Source organism: Berghia stephanieae, chromosome 4 (assembly GCF_034508935.2).
Source record: "Berghia stephanieae isolate SIO BIC M18660-M18661 chromosome 4, UCSD_Bste_1.3, whole genome shotgun sequence".
NCBI lineage: Eukaryota > Metazoa > Mollusca > Gastropoda > Nudibranchia > Aeolidiidae > Berghia > Berghia stephanieae.
Genome location: NC_088363.1, coordinates 77,557,902 through 77,574,581, shown reverse-complemented (window position 1 = coordinate 77,574,581; position 16,680 = coordinate 77,557,902). Strand labels below are relative to the sequence as shown.

General features: G+C 36.6%; 1 protein-coding gene across 1 annotated transcript in view; it reads right to left on the bottom strand.

Moving 5' to 3' along the window:
- LOC144971301 (ATPase family AAA domain-containing protein 3-like) overlaps window positions 1-9,033 on the bottom strand; it is a 31,502-nt gene extending 22,469 nt beyond the window's left edge. Inside the window, exons 1-5 of the mRNA XM_078911923.1 lie at window positions 8,662-9,033; window positions 4,339-4,415; window positions 3,075-3,236; window positions 2,624-2,693; window positions 1,173-1,338 (exon numbers count right to left, since the gene is read on the bottom strand). Of these exons, the coding sequence (XP_078768049.1) occupies window positions 1,173-1,338; window positions 2,624-2,693; window positions 3,075-3,236; window positions 4,339-4,415; window positions 8,662-8,860 (674 nt within the window). The 5' untranslated portion in view covers window positions 8,861-9,033. The remainder of the gene's footprint in view (window positions 1-1,172; window positions 1,339-2,623; window positions 2,694-3,074; window positions 3,237-4,338; window positions 4,416-8,661) is intronic.
- Window positions 9,034-16,680: the final 7,647 nt, after the last annotated feature.

Here is a 16,680-nt window from a genome sequence, read left to right as displayed (position 1 = left end):
CACTATCATCATACAAGCAACATTTTTGACAATTTAATTTTGATCACTTAAATAGTACAAAGGAATGGATTCATAATCCTAATTGTCAATATCAATCAAGGATACTTGATTTTTGACCGTCAAAACATTTATTGATAGATGGCAATAGCAAAATCCAAAAGCAGCACATGTTAAAAGACAAAAAAGACCTTGACATTATACAGTGCTGACGGTGACAAACGGCAAAAACACCAACCTTAGAACAATTGGAAGATATATTATCATATATACTCTAACTTCTGAAGTGTGGAAAACTGCAACTGTATGTTTCACCACACATCCAACTCTCTCACTGCCAATACATTGATTGGAGGAGGGGGTAATTCTATAAAAGGAGGAAATTCCTCTTCCTGAGTTTACTCACTCGGAAGCCCAACTAAGTTGAACACCTAGACTCCTGCACACATCGTGCTAACAACAAATAAAAACTTCATTACTTTGGGAACATAGGCAAACAACAAATCCTCTCTACATCTTCCAAATCCATTTGGTCATTTTCGTCTCTTAATTCCTTTATTCCACCAGTTTTTCCTATGTCACACTCTTTTCCTAGATGTCTGCATGCTAAAGACTGTCATTTAATATTTGTTGTTGGTTTTCTAAAGGTATCTAATTTCCTCCTCCCCATTTCTAATTCCATTGGTTCTTGGCCCAACCTCCTCCAGAGGTCTTCATTTCGCATTGAGAAGATCTATATTTCTTAAAAACAGATCGAATTATGTTTGTTTAGGTTTTACACTTCCATTTCAGCACCAGTAAAAAAAAAAAAAGAAAGAAAACGGACTGACGGTAGATCAATTGATTCAAATAAAGTCACAATTCAGAGGTTTGAAAATTGTACTAAAAATTTGTTACATGAGAGTAGTGCGTTATAATGCTAAAAGGGCTTATTAAATGGTAAGTAGCCACTGTATTTTATAGTAATCTGTTCTAACACTTTTCCTGGGACTGATAACACTTTACCTTTTAAATTGTGGGTGATCATCTTTGTAAATTTATTTTTTACTTAATTCTTACTTTGTGGCGATCCCATGGAGCTGGATCATGAAGGACAACAGAGAGATGACAAAGGAATTAGAAGAGAAATAGACATCACCATTACACTATCTTTGTGTCAAAAATAATATCCTTACGTTATTGATTCCAAAGTTGTCTTCCGCTTTTCTTCTGCTTTCAATTTAAGCTGTTCATTGATGATATCTTTATTCTCTCTTTCAACTTTAGCACGACCCCTCATCTCAGCCTCAATCCTCAACATGTCATGTTTGTGTCTGATTTCTGCTTCCTTTTCCATTGTAGCTTAAGTAAAGGAAAAACAAAATTTTAAAATTAGCCCTTCAAGACCATTTATAAAGCAACATAAAATTTTATTCCCAGATCATCCTAGAAGCATACGCCCCAACCCACACTGAGAAAAATAAGAGTCAACCTTAAAAAAAAAAGTCAGTGAAAACATTAGGGGTAAACCTAAAGTTTATACAACAGAAATTTTTAGGAGATATAATAAAAGGAATAAAATGCTCTCACTATTCCAGAAAATCAAAGGGAAAAAAAATAGGAGTTTGTTTTCACGCGGAGAGCTTTAATTTGAAAGAAAAATCAGGGTAAATCCTATTTTAATGGGATACATGGCAGAAATCACCAATTTGGTAAAAATGAGCAAAATGGTAATAATATTGCCCAAGAAAAAGAAAATGCTTGTAGTGGGGTAAAATGCAATGCCTTAACCGCTATGCTACCTTGTAACCTTTACCTCTCACCAGAAACATGAGCAATGAAATCTTAGAAGCTATCAATAAATTTACATGAATCGATTATAATCAATCATGAATCACTTTCTTAATCATTATAAAAAAATGTACATAAGAGGTAGTGTTCAAATTATTTTTGGTGGAGCATATGAGTTCCCTATATGGCCATGTCAATCATGTAGACACCCTTTGATGTTCACAGTCATATTTTCATTTTCTACAGTCACTTATAGCTAAACTTCACCCAGAAACAATTTCATAGGTCCATTCATCACCATATTTCAAACTTTTGTTCTCGCGAGTTCCTAAGTTTTTGGATCCAAGAACGATTGGCTATTGAGAATCTTGACCCTTCAACGACTGGTCGTTCTGACAGCTCAAACGTCAACTATGCCTTGAGTCATCGCTGAAGCTTTGGAAGACAACCATCGGACAGTTGCGTCACAATCACCACCTTGAATATATTATCCAAGCATGGCTGATAGGCAAAATTGCCAAATTATCTTCTAGTTATATTAAAAACAAAGTATATTACTGCTCTCATCTCATTGAGATATAAACAATGAGATAAAAATCAAGAAAATCGGCTGATAAATTTTTTTAAGTGGCTAAAAAAGCTAAAATAAAAGCAATTTTAAAAATCAAATTTATTCGTAAAACAGTTTTCAACCGATTTTTTCTGATATAAAGACCAATGTTCTTTTTTTTTCAAGCTGATTTCAGCAACGTGACTCTCAATATCCTCACAATATAGCCTATATAAAAATAAAATCTGGACCATGGGTGCAGAAAGAGCAATGCATAATTTCATTTTGTAAAAAAAAAAATCTTACCTAATCGCATAGATTCCTGTTTTTTAATTGACTCTTCTTGTTTGCGTAGATTATCCTCATTCATCCTTGCCTGTGAATAATATTTTCACCAAACTTAACAATTGATGTGGTTATCTAAACAAAATGATTGTCATAAACTTATGTTTACTATCAAACTTTGATCCCTGATAAGCAACTTCTAGAACTAAAAGGTATGATTTCCTGTTTTCATTTCCAGAGAAATGATGAAATAGCTAATTTACCTACGAATATCAAAACTCAGTGTATGAACAAGATCATCAGAGGACAGAAGGGCATTAATGCACTTCAAGACCTGTCTTGCTACTCAAAACACATCATTCTGTATTCCATGAATGTGACAAAATACAAGAGAATAAAATAATTCCAATTACTGATGGACTTGTCGCTAAATGTCATATTTTCCCATATATCAACATCCAATCCTACAAACCTGTTGAGCAAGCTGATCGTCATATCGCCTCCTGGCTAATTGATCCTCATACTGAGATTGCTGCTGCTTTTGTTTCCCTTGCTCTGCCAAAGTTTTACGATTTTCCTCTCCCATCGCCCTTGTCTGGTCAATTTTGAGCTGTTCCAAATGAACTTCATATTCCTGACAAAATAAAAACAACAGATACAACACTTTTAATGGCATTTTGTGCAATATCTCATTAAAAAGCACTACTGACTACAGCACAGTAATGATATTGTGAGGAATATAGTAAAATGAATCAAATACTTCTTTTAAATGATTCACAACAGTAAATTTGAAAAAAAAACAATAAAAAAAAATATCAAGAGTTTTCTGGCAAAGTGGGGGGTGAAGTGGCCAAGTGGTTAAGGCATTGCACTGTGACCCGGAAGGACCTGGATTCGAGCCCCGCTTCACTTTCGTTTTTTTCCTTAAGCAAGATTATTAACCCCCAATTTGCTCACTTGGACAACATGGGTGATTCCTGTTGACATTAGACATCTTGTTTGATGAGTTATCTATATTCCTTCATGGAATGCCTAGGCAACGATATCTTATGATGTTGTGGCGGAAAAGGCATAAAAATAATTTTTTAACTTTTAAAATCTAATTTAAGCCATTGTTTGACTGTTTTGTTTTTAAGGGTTATATGACACTTGCAACTTTAGGTCATATCAGCGCCAGTAAAAAGGAAGAACATTGGAAAGTAAAAATATCCTAGTGGTACAATTAAAAGGGAAAGTAAGACGAAGGGGAATGGTTCAAATAAAGAACAGATGTAGATTCCAAGAGCATACTATCGGTGGACTTGTTTGAGATCACCTGAAAGTCTCACCCAGACACCAGCACAAGATTCCACTAAGAGGAATGCACTCAAATGTTTCCATGACAAATGTTAAAAATAAAAACAACAACAGTACATAACAGAGAGATGATTTACAATTTTTAAAATATCTCACAAAACTATAACTATACATTTGACCGTTTCGTCCCAGTCAAGAACTCCGGCCAGGGTCAGAACAAGACTAAGTAATCTAATTCCAAGACAAAGACAGAAAGCAATTAGAAAACAGGTATAGGGGTATAGAAGACACAGCATGTACCTCCCTGCACAATATGGCAGGTCGGGATCCCCACCCAGGAACTTGACAGGTATGTAGCCATAGTAACAAATTTTATAAATTCATGTGCCATTAAAATATATATGTGTAGATATTATTTCTTGTAGAGTGAAACACCATACCTTTATCTTTTCCTGGGATTGTACAGCTTTCGTTTTCTCTTGCTCCTGGATTAAAGCCAAGGCATTCTTCGCATGAGCTGTTGAAATAAACAGTAAATCACTGGAATTAAGGATGCTAAATGGGTCAAAATAGTGTTATCACCTGATCCTGTTGTAATTGAAAGAGAGAAAGATGAAAACCACTATCAGGAATTATAAAAACAAAACAAAATTCAACTTCTAAGAGTAAGAGTCAGAATTTTTTTTTTTTTTCTGATTTCGAAAAATAAATATATCATAAACTGTCACAGGAAGGTAAACATACATCCATGGGTTAATCCTGCACCCTTGTGACATCAAACTTTTCCCCTCTCTCTCTTATTTTCCTGCAAACAATGTGATAACAGGCTTAAATGCTATTGATTACTATTTCCATGCATATATAAATTTATGGGAGTTAAGTGGCGAATCTTTTCCATGATGAACATTTTATTACAGTTGGTTGGAACGAATAAAGTAAAATTTCTTTCACTGAGATTGGTGCTCCATATGCGTGTGGTGAGCAATGTATGAAGCTCAAAAATCAACGATATAGTTGCTGCTAACACTAATCAACAAGAAAGAAAAAAACAAAAACAAAGGTCAATTTTGAAAATGTTGCATTACTTCTGTGAATGTAGATAATTGGTTCTTAAAATCTTTTTTTGTTCATGAAAAGCAGGCCACCTGATCAACCGACAACTTTACTCAGGGATTCTCTCAAACCAGTAATTTCTCTTCATTTGACTGAAGATCTCTATACATTCACACTTGGAATGAAGAATGGTGAGGAGACCTAACGAGTCTTTCATACTTCTTGATACCAAGAGAGTCAATGCTTTTACTCAGTGAGATACATTGCTAAATTGTAGAGAACTGAAGGAACTATACTTCAAATTTTTCACAAATGTGTCAATCGAATTCAACCTTTGGTCTGTCCATTGTCTTGTGAAGGCCTCGATCCTTGATCACTTTTTTTTTCCCTCCAGACTGCCAAATTAGAATAGTCCCAATTTTAGCAGGACGGTTGGCCATTATGTAAAAATAGCCCAAACTCAAGTGAGTTAATGGCATCATGATTCCGCCACTTTTTTTTTTTACATTCCGTCTTCTTTTTACAGAACGGTGCAAGGGATAAATGTCCCATCCTCCCCACCCCCTTCCTCTTTTTTTAAACTCTCTCTCTCTCTCATTTCCTTTCTAGTTTCTAGCAAATTATCATATTCGTCCCCACTCCTATCTCAAAAAGTGTCTAAAAAGAATAAATAATTAAAAAGCAAACAAACAGAAATATTCAGAGAGCGACTAAATGGTCAGATAGAGGATAAAAAAACAATCAATAATTTTTTTTTTAATTTTAAGAAATTCATGCTCAGAAACGGAACAAAAGGTCAAACAAAAAGGAGAAAAGAATAGACTCGCAAAAAAAATTTAAAAAATAAAAAAAAAGAAGACGGAATTTATTTTTTTTAAAAGTGGCGGAACCAGGATTCGAACCCACAACGTCGATTTTGGTAAAACTTCCAGGGCAGACGACTAAACCATTCAGCCGTGACACCCACTTCGAAGTCGACGCATATTGTGCATATGTAGTAACAACTGATTTAATTTATGTTGGTCAATTTTATGTTTTTAGATATTTTTTTATCAACTTTCCTTATTTCTATGTGCATTTGGAGGGGTGAGAATGACTGGTCACAAAAAAGGAGGAAATTTTTCATCGTGAAGATCATGACCCATCCATGCGACCATAATCTATAAATTTGAATTTCACTAAAATTTACTGAGATGCGATTCAAAATTTGTCTCGCAGCAATTTCTAACACGACTCGGTGGAATTTCAAAAGTTGAAAGTGTAATTACAACATTTGGTGGTTGTAGCAGGGATGATGGTGGTTGTGTAGTAATAGCAGTGGTAGGGATGATGTAGTAGTGATTCTAGTAGTAGTATGGATGATTATGTGGTGGTGGTTGTAGTAGCTGTGGTAGGAATGATGATGTGGTGGTAGTTGTAGTAGTAGTGGTGGTAGGGATGATGTTGTGGTGGTTGTAATAGTAGTGGTGGTAGGGATGATGGTTTGGTGGTGGTTGTAGTAGTGGTGGTGGTAGGGATGATGTTGTGGTGGTTGTAACAGTAGTGGTGGTAGGGATGATGGTTTGGTGGTGGTTGTAGTAGTAGTGGTGGTAGGGATGATGTTGTGGTGGTTGTAATAGTGGTGGTAGGGATGATGGTTTGGTGGTGGTTGTAGTAGTAGTGGTGGTAGGGATTATGTTGTGGTGGTTATAGTAGTTGTGGTGGTAGGGATGATGGTGTTGTGGTGGTGGTTGTAGTAGTAGTGGTGGTAGGGATGATGATGTTGTGGTGGTTGTAGTAGTAGTGGTGATAGGGATGATGGTGTTGTGGTGGTTATAGTAGTAGTGGTGGTAGGGATGATGGTTTGGTGGTGGTTGTAGTAGTAGTGGTGGTAGGGATGATGATATGATGGTGGTTGTAGTAGTGGTAGTAGGGTTGATGATGTGGTGGTAGTTGTAGTAGATGTGGTGGTAGGGATGATGGTTGTAATAGTAGTGGTGGTAGGATGATGGTTGTAATAGTAGTGGTGGTAGGGATGATGTGGTGGGGTTGTAGTAGTAGTGGTGGTAGGGATGATGATATGATGGTGGTTGTAGTAGTGGTATAGTTGTAGGAGTAGTGGTGGTAGGGATGATGGTTTGTAATAGTAGTGGTGGTAGGGATGATGGTTGTAATAGTAGTGGTGGTAGGGATGACGTTTGTAATAGTAGTGGTGGTAGGGATGACGTTTGTAATAGTGGTGGTGGTAGGGATGATGGTTGTAATAGTAGTGGTGGTGGTAGGGATGATGTGGTGCTATTTGTAGTAGTAGTGGTGGTGGGGATGATGATATGATGGTGGTTGTAGTAGTGGTAGTAGGGTTGATGATGTGGTGGTAGTTGTAGTAGTAGTGGTGGTAGGGATGATGTTGTGGTGGTGATTGTAATAGTAGTGTTGGTAGAGATGTTGATGTAGTGGTTTTGGTGAGTGTTTTTTTATTCAGTGATGATAATAGCAATTGTCAAAAAGGAGGAACCTTTCTCAGTCTATCGATCAAACACAAGCAAAGAAACCTAGTAGTTATTCAGCTTATAAATACAACCCAAGAATCTCTCAAATTTAAAGCCATAGTCAAAAGGTAAAAATGAAAAAGATTAAACTAAGCCAACCACCATTGCTTTGTTCTAATATATCATCTCTATATACCAGATGATTTAATGTGGTTGCGAAAAAAAGAAAGAGAGAGAGAGAGAGAGAAAGAGAGAGAGAGAGAGGGGGGGGGGAGGAGGAGAGACTTCTTTACCAGAATAACTTATGTATTGACCTTTTGAATTCTATATCCAAAAAAAAAAAAGAAGACGAAGAAAAGAGAAATAGAAAGAAAGGCAAAGGGGGGGGGGGGGGGGGGAAGGAGAGAGAGAGAGAGAGAGAGAGAGAGAGAGAGAGAGAGAGAGAGAGAGAGAGAGAGAGATTTAAAAAGCAATAGGTACCTACAACAAGGGGAAAAAATCCAGACCCATTTGTCCCTCCCCTTCAACCATCAACTAACTAATCAAAGAACACTACCTACTGGTCTTCTGTGTCTATTGTGACATCTGGTGCCAAACTGTCTGGCCCAACGTCATAAAAACGGGACCGTCACTAAATTTCACGAGACTGAGCACAGGTGTCAAAATATGACATATGACATAATGGTGATTTTGTGGTTTTGAGGAAAATGTTTGACACGGCAAATCTGAAAAAGGAGGAAATGTGATGGGATGGGCGGAGATAAACTACCATTTAGGCGGAAATCCGCCTTTAGGCGGAAGATTCTCAGCCCTGATTTGGAAACATTCCATATTCTGGAATGTGGATAGTTGTTTAAAAGAGCGGAGTTTCAAATTTGTGTCTGGGGATAACGAATTTTCATTATCCCCAGACAGTAGTAACGGTGTCTGGGGATAATCACAGTCCAATATTTATGTAACTGACTGAACCCTGTTAAGCTATCTTTAAGAGCGTGCATCTGACTCTCTAACTCTTAATAACAGTAGTGCACACAAGAGTCAACAAACGGATACCCATAAAAAAATCATATATCAACTCATGGCAAAGAGTCAAAGTTTAAAGATAAGAACTGGAGTGGAGTTAAAGTTACGGGACCTTTTTCACGGTCATTTGTTGTGATTGGCGATCGGAATGACCAAGAAATGAGCCAAGACAATAATTCTCTCTAAAAGTTACAGTTCAAATGAGTAAATGGTATAAACCTGAATTTTCCAGTTCTTTAGCAGCTTTGGCAGCTCTTTCGAGAGCAGTTGAATCGAATGAATACGGTTGCATCTTCTTATTTTTGTCATCATCGCCACTATTTCCTCCACTGCCACCGGTTGCTTGAGGGACTTGTATCTGTGGAAAACCTGCCAGTTCCTCTGGGGGAGGCTTTTTTCCTCCGAAAATCCAAGACATCTCAAAGTTCCTTGGGTTAATACACAGTTAAAAAATTAACAATGAAAATACTAAGGCTAAAGTTTATCAGGACACTGTCATTGACACCGGCTCTTGCAGCATTCAAAGTTTCACGTGTGGAAGTAAAAGGTAGGTCAATGACATGACACTTAGGGGTCATGCTGGGTGGTTACAAAAGATGGATTTTCATGCCGAAGAGGGTTGCCAGTTTGGCATTTTAAATGCCAGATTCCAAAAATCTGGCATTTTTGAAAACCGTTTGGCATTAGAAAAATCATTTGGCATTTGGCATTTTCATTTGGCATTTTCTTTTCTTGTATATTATACTTCAAATGACACCTTTTCTCAACCGTGGTGTAGTGGTTTAGCACTCCACTTAGTAGTCAGTAGGTAAAAAATTACCCCAACAGGAAATTTAGTATAATTCAAAAAAAAAAAAAAAAAGAAAGAAAAGAAAACACGCAAGCCACCAGGATATGATAGTAAATTGTCTATCAAAAGTGAGTAGTTTTCTTAGTGGGGATGGGAGTCAACAGACTTTGGCATTTTTTGGAGTGTTTTGGCATTTTTTGAGTCTTCCACTGGCATTTTGTTGAAAAATAATCTGGCAACCCTGATGCCGAAGGCGCTGTCTCGATTCGGCGCAATACGTAGCGTCGTGGTAGTCTCAAAGCACCTCGGATTACTAACCCTCGTCGTTAATGAACTATTTCTAAAATCCACACCCCCACCCCTTATTATTAGTTTATTATTCTTTACAGCTAACTGTTCCATTGGTTTCACGAACCAATTTCCACACAAAACTAAAATTGTATTTATTTCGAACTGAAGTTTCAATACGAGAGGCGTTCTATTTATTCTAGAAATATTCCGCAATGTCACATGTTATGGAAATTGAATTAGTGGTATGGCGTAAAAACCAGATCGATGTGTGAATGAGTAGTAAATTCTCTACATTTTGTCATTTATTTCACAGCCTAGTCAATAGAATTAAATATTGTTTTTAAATACTCAAAATTGAGTGTTAGAATGTTGGGAGAAAATACTAAGCCAGCTGAAGGTATAAATGTTATGATTGTCATCCGTAATAAAATTATCAATTTGTCATAGCCATGGCCAGAGTCATGACGTAACTATAGTACTCTAGTCCACTCTAGTCTTGTGTTATATATGCTCTAGTCGGCCATGGCCAGAGTCCTTTACTGGAAGGGAAACAGACAAGTGTATAGTTATAATTTTGGGAGATGTTTTTTTTCTTCTCTTTATATCGTCTCTCTGTTATGTACTGTTGCATTTTTTTAAAAATATATAAATATAATTATTTGTAAACATATAAGTGAATACCTCTTATTGGAGACCTGTGCTTGTTTCTTGATTATACTTTTAGGTGATCTCAAACTAAGTACACTGATAGTCTGCTCTTGGAATATGCATCTCTTCTCCTCTCTAATGAACCGTTCCCCTTTGTTTTACATTTTCTCGTGAGTTTTCTATAACTTTGTTGACTACCCTATTTTCTTCCTTTTTACTGGCATTGAAACGACCTAGATGTGTTACAAGCATTTGTTTTTGTTTTTAAGGGTTTTGCGGCGCTTGCAACACATTAATGTCATATCAGCGCCAGTAAAAAGGATGAAAATTGGATAGTAAAAACATTCTAGATGTACAATTAAAAGGACTTGAGGAAAAAGTAAGACAAAGGGGAATGGTATAAATAGGGAACATAAGTAGATTCCAAGAGCACACTATCACAGCAAAACACTTATCAACAAACACGTGGAGAGAGAGAGAGAGAGAGAGAGAGTGAGAGAGAGAGAGAGAGAGAGAGAGAGAGAGAGAGAGAGAGAGAGAGAGAGAGAGCTGATGGGCTGACGATACTAACGCGCTTGTTACAAATCGACAGAAATAAGGAACGCATAAACTCCGGTTTTTTCTTTTCTCTTCCCTTATATCATTTCAATTTGTTTTAATGCATATAGCGGACTGTTGTTAATAACTTACTGGTTTGTTTGTTTTTTTTTTAATTATTTTTTATTTTTGTTTACGACTGATAATGACAACAATGAAAAAGCCTGTACACGGAACCAAGTGTCAGTAACTACTCTAAGTGAGTAATGGGCCCCGACCAACAAAGTAGACCAACCACTCGCAAAATACAACATAGATTTTAGTTTTAGCGAGACGAGTCCAAGTCGTAACCATCTTCCGGATAAAGATATCAGGCACCGACAATATACTAAGAATAAAGAGAAGAGCCGCTTGACCTACCCATACCAAGCACCGGACGTCCTTTGCCGTTTTTCTTTTCTTTCGAGCTTGGTATGGGTAGGTCTAGCGGCTCTTCTCAAGGAGTCTTTCCTCCTCGCCATCCAAAATCTAGAACAGTGTATTTAAAAAGTACTTTCCGTCAGATAAGAAACATTTTCATGAAAAATGAGTTGATATGAAAAAAAAAATCATGTTTTCTTTACAATTATTTTCAAGTTTGAATGTTTGGTGTAAAAAATCCTTTGCATTTATTCTCAACAGAAATGGTATTCAATCCTTTATTTCCGTGCAACTCTATGTTTTAAGTTTCTCAGTTGCGGGTTACCATTATCATAATACCAAGTTAACGATTTCCACTCGACGGGTGAAACGAACGAGAATTTGTGATCACGTGATCAAATTCTCTTTCCTTTTCTCTCGTCACAATCACAATTCAGAACGAAGACGGAGCCTGCCTTTCACTTTCACGTTAGAAGATGAAAACAGTTAGGAATCATTGTGCTTTGATTTTTATCAGTTTGCGACAAAAATGAAATATGTAGAAATTGCGATTTGATCCTTTTTTTTAAATTCGCGGTTGTAAATCGTTTACATCGCACTTTGGTAAAAATCAGACAAAAATTACGACTTTGGTGATGAAAAATGACTTTGATGACAGCGTGGCTCAGCGGTACAGTCTTTGCTTCATACCTGAAAAGTACCGTTCGATCACCCGCAGCTGCGCTGTGTGGCCTTGAGCGTCACCTCGCCCTATTTGCGGCGCTGCTGTGCGCTGACGCCTGGGTTATTCCAGTCTTCCCTTGGAATAGATCCTAGACAAATTTCCCCTATGGGATGAATAAAGGGAATTTTATTTTGTTTATTTATTTTATAATTGTAAACTTTAACAATTATTATGAATAGTTTATAACTCCCTTATTTGTGGGCCGATTTTGTCATTCGTGGTATCAATTTTATTATAATAGATAGATAGGAACATCCGAGTTATTTTTTCTGATGCGAAATTATAACATAATTTGTATTATCTAGCAACAAAAAAGAAAATGTTTGGTAAATAATGTTACCCTCTTTGATCTACCGCCACCATCTATTCGTGTAGAATTGTGAGTGTGAGTCAAGCGTCTCAAAGTCTTCGACTAATCACAGGTTCTCTACTCGGACGACAGTCAACGTATTACGTTTGTTTTGTAAAAAATGTAACACCTTTTTGAGTAGGCCTAATAGCTAAAATCTAAATGTAAAAAACATAATTGTGAGGAATTTCAAATTCACATCTCTGAAATCAGCTTGAAAAATGGGGAACATTGGTCTTTATTTCGGAAAAAATCGGTTGAAAATCAACTGTTTTACGAATAAATTTGATTTAAAAAATTGCATTTGTTTATTTTAGCCTTTTTTAAGCAACTTTTTTTTTAAAATAAAAAAATATCGGCCGATTTTCTTGATTTTTATAACATTTTTCACATCTAAATGAGACGAACACGCTGATGTACTAGTTTGATTCAAAAGAGTTTAAAACACAGATTTCGTTTTTTGATTGCGAGTCCAGCCTTACTAATTCATGAGCGTTGAGACCGGGACGCAACCATTACATACAATACCTTGTGATCACATGGCTTTTGGTGTTACACAACCACTCATCACTTTAAACCGTGTTCTTTGAGGTTACACAACATACACCGCCTTTATGAAGGTTCTCAAACGATATGCAGCATCGGTACAACCAAGATCTCGTTCATGACGACGAGATGTGACGTAAGAGGCTAGATGTTTTCTCGTATCTCGTCTGTCGGAACGATTTCGTTATCTCTCCAATGGAGACGCTTGAGACAACAGAGTTAAATTTCAATGGGTGCGAATAAGCTATAATTTACGCGGCATTTATTTTTTGGTCATTTGCGAGAAACTAGCTTTCTCTGTTCATTGCTATCTCATCTCATGTAGTTCCATATCTGAAGCAGACGTCGGAGGTCATCTTCCGCCAAGCTGATCTATCTCTTGCCAATTCTATTAAAGCAGCGCCACCTTTCTCAGCTTCATCTGTCCAAGTTCTTATCCCTTTCAAATACGTTATTCTTTGTCTTCCTCTTATTCTTTTTCCATTCATCTTTCCAGTCAAGGCGAGTATTTCCAAACCAGGGTGGCGGATAATGTGTCCTAAAAATTCCATTTGGCGTTTGATGATTTTTGTTATCAGTGATCTTTTTCTGTTTGCCATTTCTAAAATTTCTTCATTTCTTTTCCTTTCCATCCATGACACCCTCATCATTCTTCTGTAAAACCACATTTCCACTGCCTCCAGTCTTTTAACCATGGTCTTGTTTATGGTCCAGCTCTCACAACCATATAGCAGCACAGACAGTACATAGCAATCCAGGACTTTGATTTTTGTTTTCATGCTAATATTCCTGTTTTTCATAATTGTATGCAGCTGGTTGAATGCATTCTCGCCATACCTATTCTTTTCTTTATTTCACAATCTGATTTTCCATTGGATGTTACATTGAAGCCTAAATATTTGAAACATTCAACTTGTTGTATTGTTTGTCCTCTGCTTGTTATTACACAGGCTGGTGGGTTATTATTTTTAGATACCGTCATACATTCTGTTTTAGATATATTCAGTTCCAGTCCCATATTTTCACTACTCCTGACTACAACATCCAGTAATTCTTGTAGTTCATGTTCAGATTCTGCCAGTAGAACCGTATCATCTGCATACCTCAGATTTGTTACATTCTTTCCTCCAATACACACCCCCTTCTTATGTTCGATATCTCTTAATATCATTTCACTATAGAGGTTGAATAAATCTGGAGACAAAACACACCCTTGCCTAACTCCTCTTCTAATAGGTGTAAAACTGCTTAGTTCGTTGTCAACACGCATTGCTGCTTCTTGTTCCCAGTACAAATTCCGTAATATTCTTAAATCTTTACCATCAATGTCCAAGGATGACAGAATTTTGAATAGTTTTTCGTGTTGTACTTTATCAAAGGCTTTTGAATAGTCGATGAAACACATATACAGATCTTTATTTACTTCAATACATCTTTCCATCAGCATTGATAATGTGAATATTCCATTTCTGGTATCCTTGTCCTCAACAAAACCAAATTGCATCTCCCCAATTTCAGGTCGTATTTTATTTCTTATTCTTAGTAAAATTATCTTCAAAAGAATTTTTGTGAGGTGGCTCATTAGGCTAATAGTTCTGTGTTGTTCACAGTCAACTGCCCCTGGCTTTTTTGGTAGTGCTATAAAAATGGATCGTTTCATATCAGTTGGCATTTTTCCTGTGTCATACACTTGATTTAGAAGGTTTGTGATGAATTCAATCCCCCATTCACCCAGGCCAGTCAAGGCTTCAATTGTTATGGCATCAGGTCCTGCAGCTTTTCCATTTTTCATGCTTTTCATGACGTTCCTAACTTCATCTATCATTATAGAAGGCCCTTCCAGTTCTTTTATCATAGGCATTTCTCCTCGATTATCAAAAAAAGTTCTTCAATATATTCTGACCATCTGTTTAGAATGCAGTCTTTGTCCATGATGGTGTTTCCACGCTTGTCTTTGATGCATCCACTTTTAGCACCTGATTTAGTTTTGTTTGTCACTTCTTTGATTTTCTGATGGAAGAATTTGCCATTTTTTTCTTTGCAGGACATTATATAGTGACATTGTTCATTTATCCAGTCTTCTTTAGCTTCATTGCTATAACAATGTTTTTTGATGTCATTTCATGACAAAGTAAACTGTACGGGGAAATTTCCAATGGTGACAAAAGGCAATCTTAACCTTTGCACAAAACTTAAGAATTTTGAAAATATAATTAACATTATGATGAATGAAGAGTTAGTGTTGACAATTACGCACATTATACACTTCAAATACTTGACCAAATTTCACATCACAAATTACGAGACACAAGTCTTAAGCTGCATTAATTCAAATGTCTATAATTCAGTAAAATATTACAACTATCATTTAATAATATTTAGATATTTTGGAGAGAGATGCAAGGATGGAGGATGGAAAGTGCTGTAGAATTAACTTTGTTTAAAAACCAATCGATTAGATGAACTGCAACCATTTGCATTAAAAAAATGCCCCCCCCCCCCCCCCCCCCCCAAAAAAAAAAAAAGTAAATTGTGCAGATTTTTTTTTCAGAAATTAAAAATTTAGTGTCGCACTGTGGAATATTCTGGATTTCCAATTGGCAGCGGGAATGCGCAAAAATTTAAAAAACCCAATATGGAGAGTATTTTTGAATATTTTTGGGGTGTCCTTGTATGTTATTTTTTCTCAATCTCATACATCTTTTTAACACATATTTTTCCCCCATCAGTGTTCAGATTTTAATAAAACTAAGTTATTTTACATTTTAATTTATTTTATTTCAGGTCGCTATATACCTGAAAGTTCTTCCTCTTTATGTGCACGCAATAATTTCAAATAAATTACCACAAGATGTATTGATTGTCTATCTTTTATTCAAGACTTTGACTTCGTCCTTTTCAGTTTCAGGATAGACTTTTTACAACTGATTGTAGTGCTCACATTGTGAGTTGACTTCTTGCAGACAACTCTGCACATTGCACTCTTGCAATTTCATTTGACAAATTTAGTATACTCCAATTTATATCTGCCTACATTCAAGACTTGATTGTCCCCTACAGTCCCACTCGAAATCTCAGGTCTTTCAAATTCCAAAACGAAACGTTTTGGCGACAGATCATTCTGTAAGGTAGGTCCTATCACTTGGAATTCACTCCCACTGTCAGTCAGACTTGAAATCAGCGTTGATAATTAAAAAATAAACTGAAAACCTATGTCTTTGGGAAGTATTTAAATTAGATTATGCCAAGAATTATTGCAAAGCGCATACGTGCGTGTATGTGTGTGTGTGTGTGTGCACTCGTTATACATTTAGTTAAGTGTGTGTGTGTATGCATGTGTTTGTATGTGTATATATGTTATATGCATGTATGTATATATGTACATGTGTGAGTAATATATATATGTACAATGTGTATATGGATATATGTGTGTGTGTGTGTGTGAGTGTGTAATTGGATGCGTGTGAGCTTTTGTTCGTATGTCCGAATCTGCAGTGTGTAAGGGTTTTTTGTTGTTGTTTTTTTACTACTGATGGTCAAATTGAAGCGCTTCGAAGCTTCGGCATAAGTGCTATAGAAATGTACATTTATTATGTATATATACACCAAACTCGCAGAGAGAGAGAGAGAGAGAGAGAGAGAGAGAGAGAGAGAGAGAGAGAGAGAGAGAGAGAGAGAGAGAGAGAGAGAGAGAGAGAGAGAGAGGAGGGAGGGAGGGAGGGAGGAGAGAGGAGAGAGAGAGAGAGAGAGAGAGAGAGAGAGAGAGAGAGAGAGAGAGAGAGAGAGAGAGAGAGAGAGAGAGAGAGAGAGAGAGAGAGAGAGAGAGAGAGAGAGAGAGTATAAAGAGCGAATGAGAGAAATGAGAAATGTATCCCTCTATAATATGCATGTGTGCTTAAGTGTGCAAATAAATGAATCTGAATAAAAAACTCT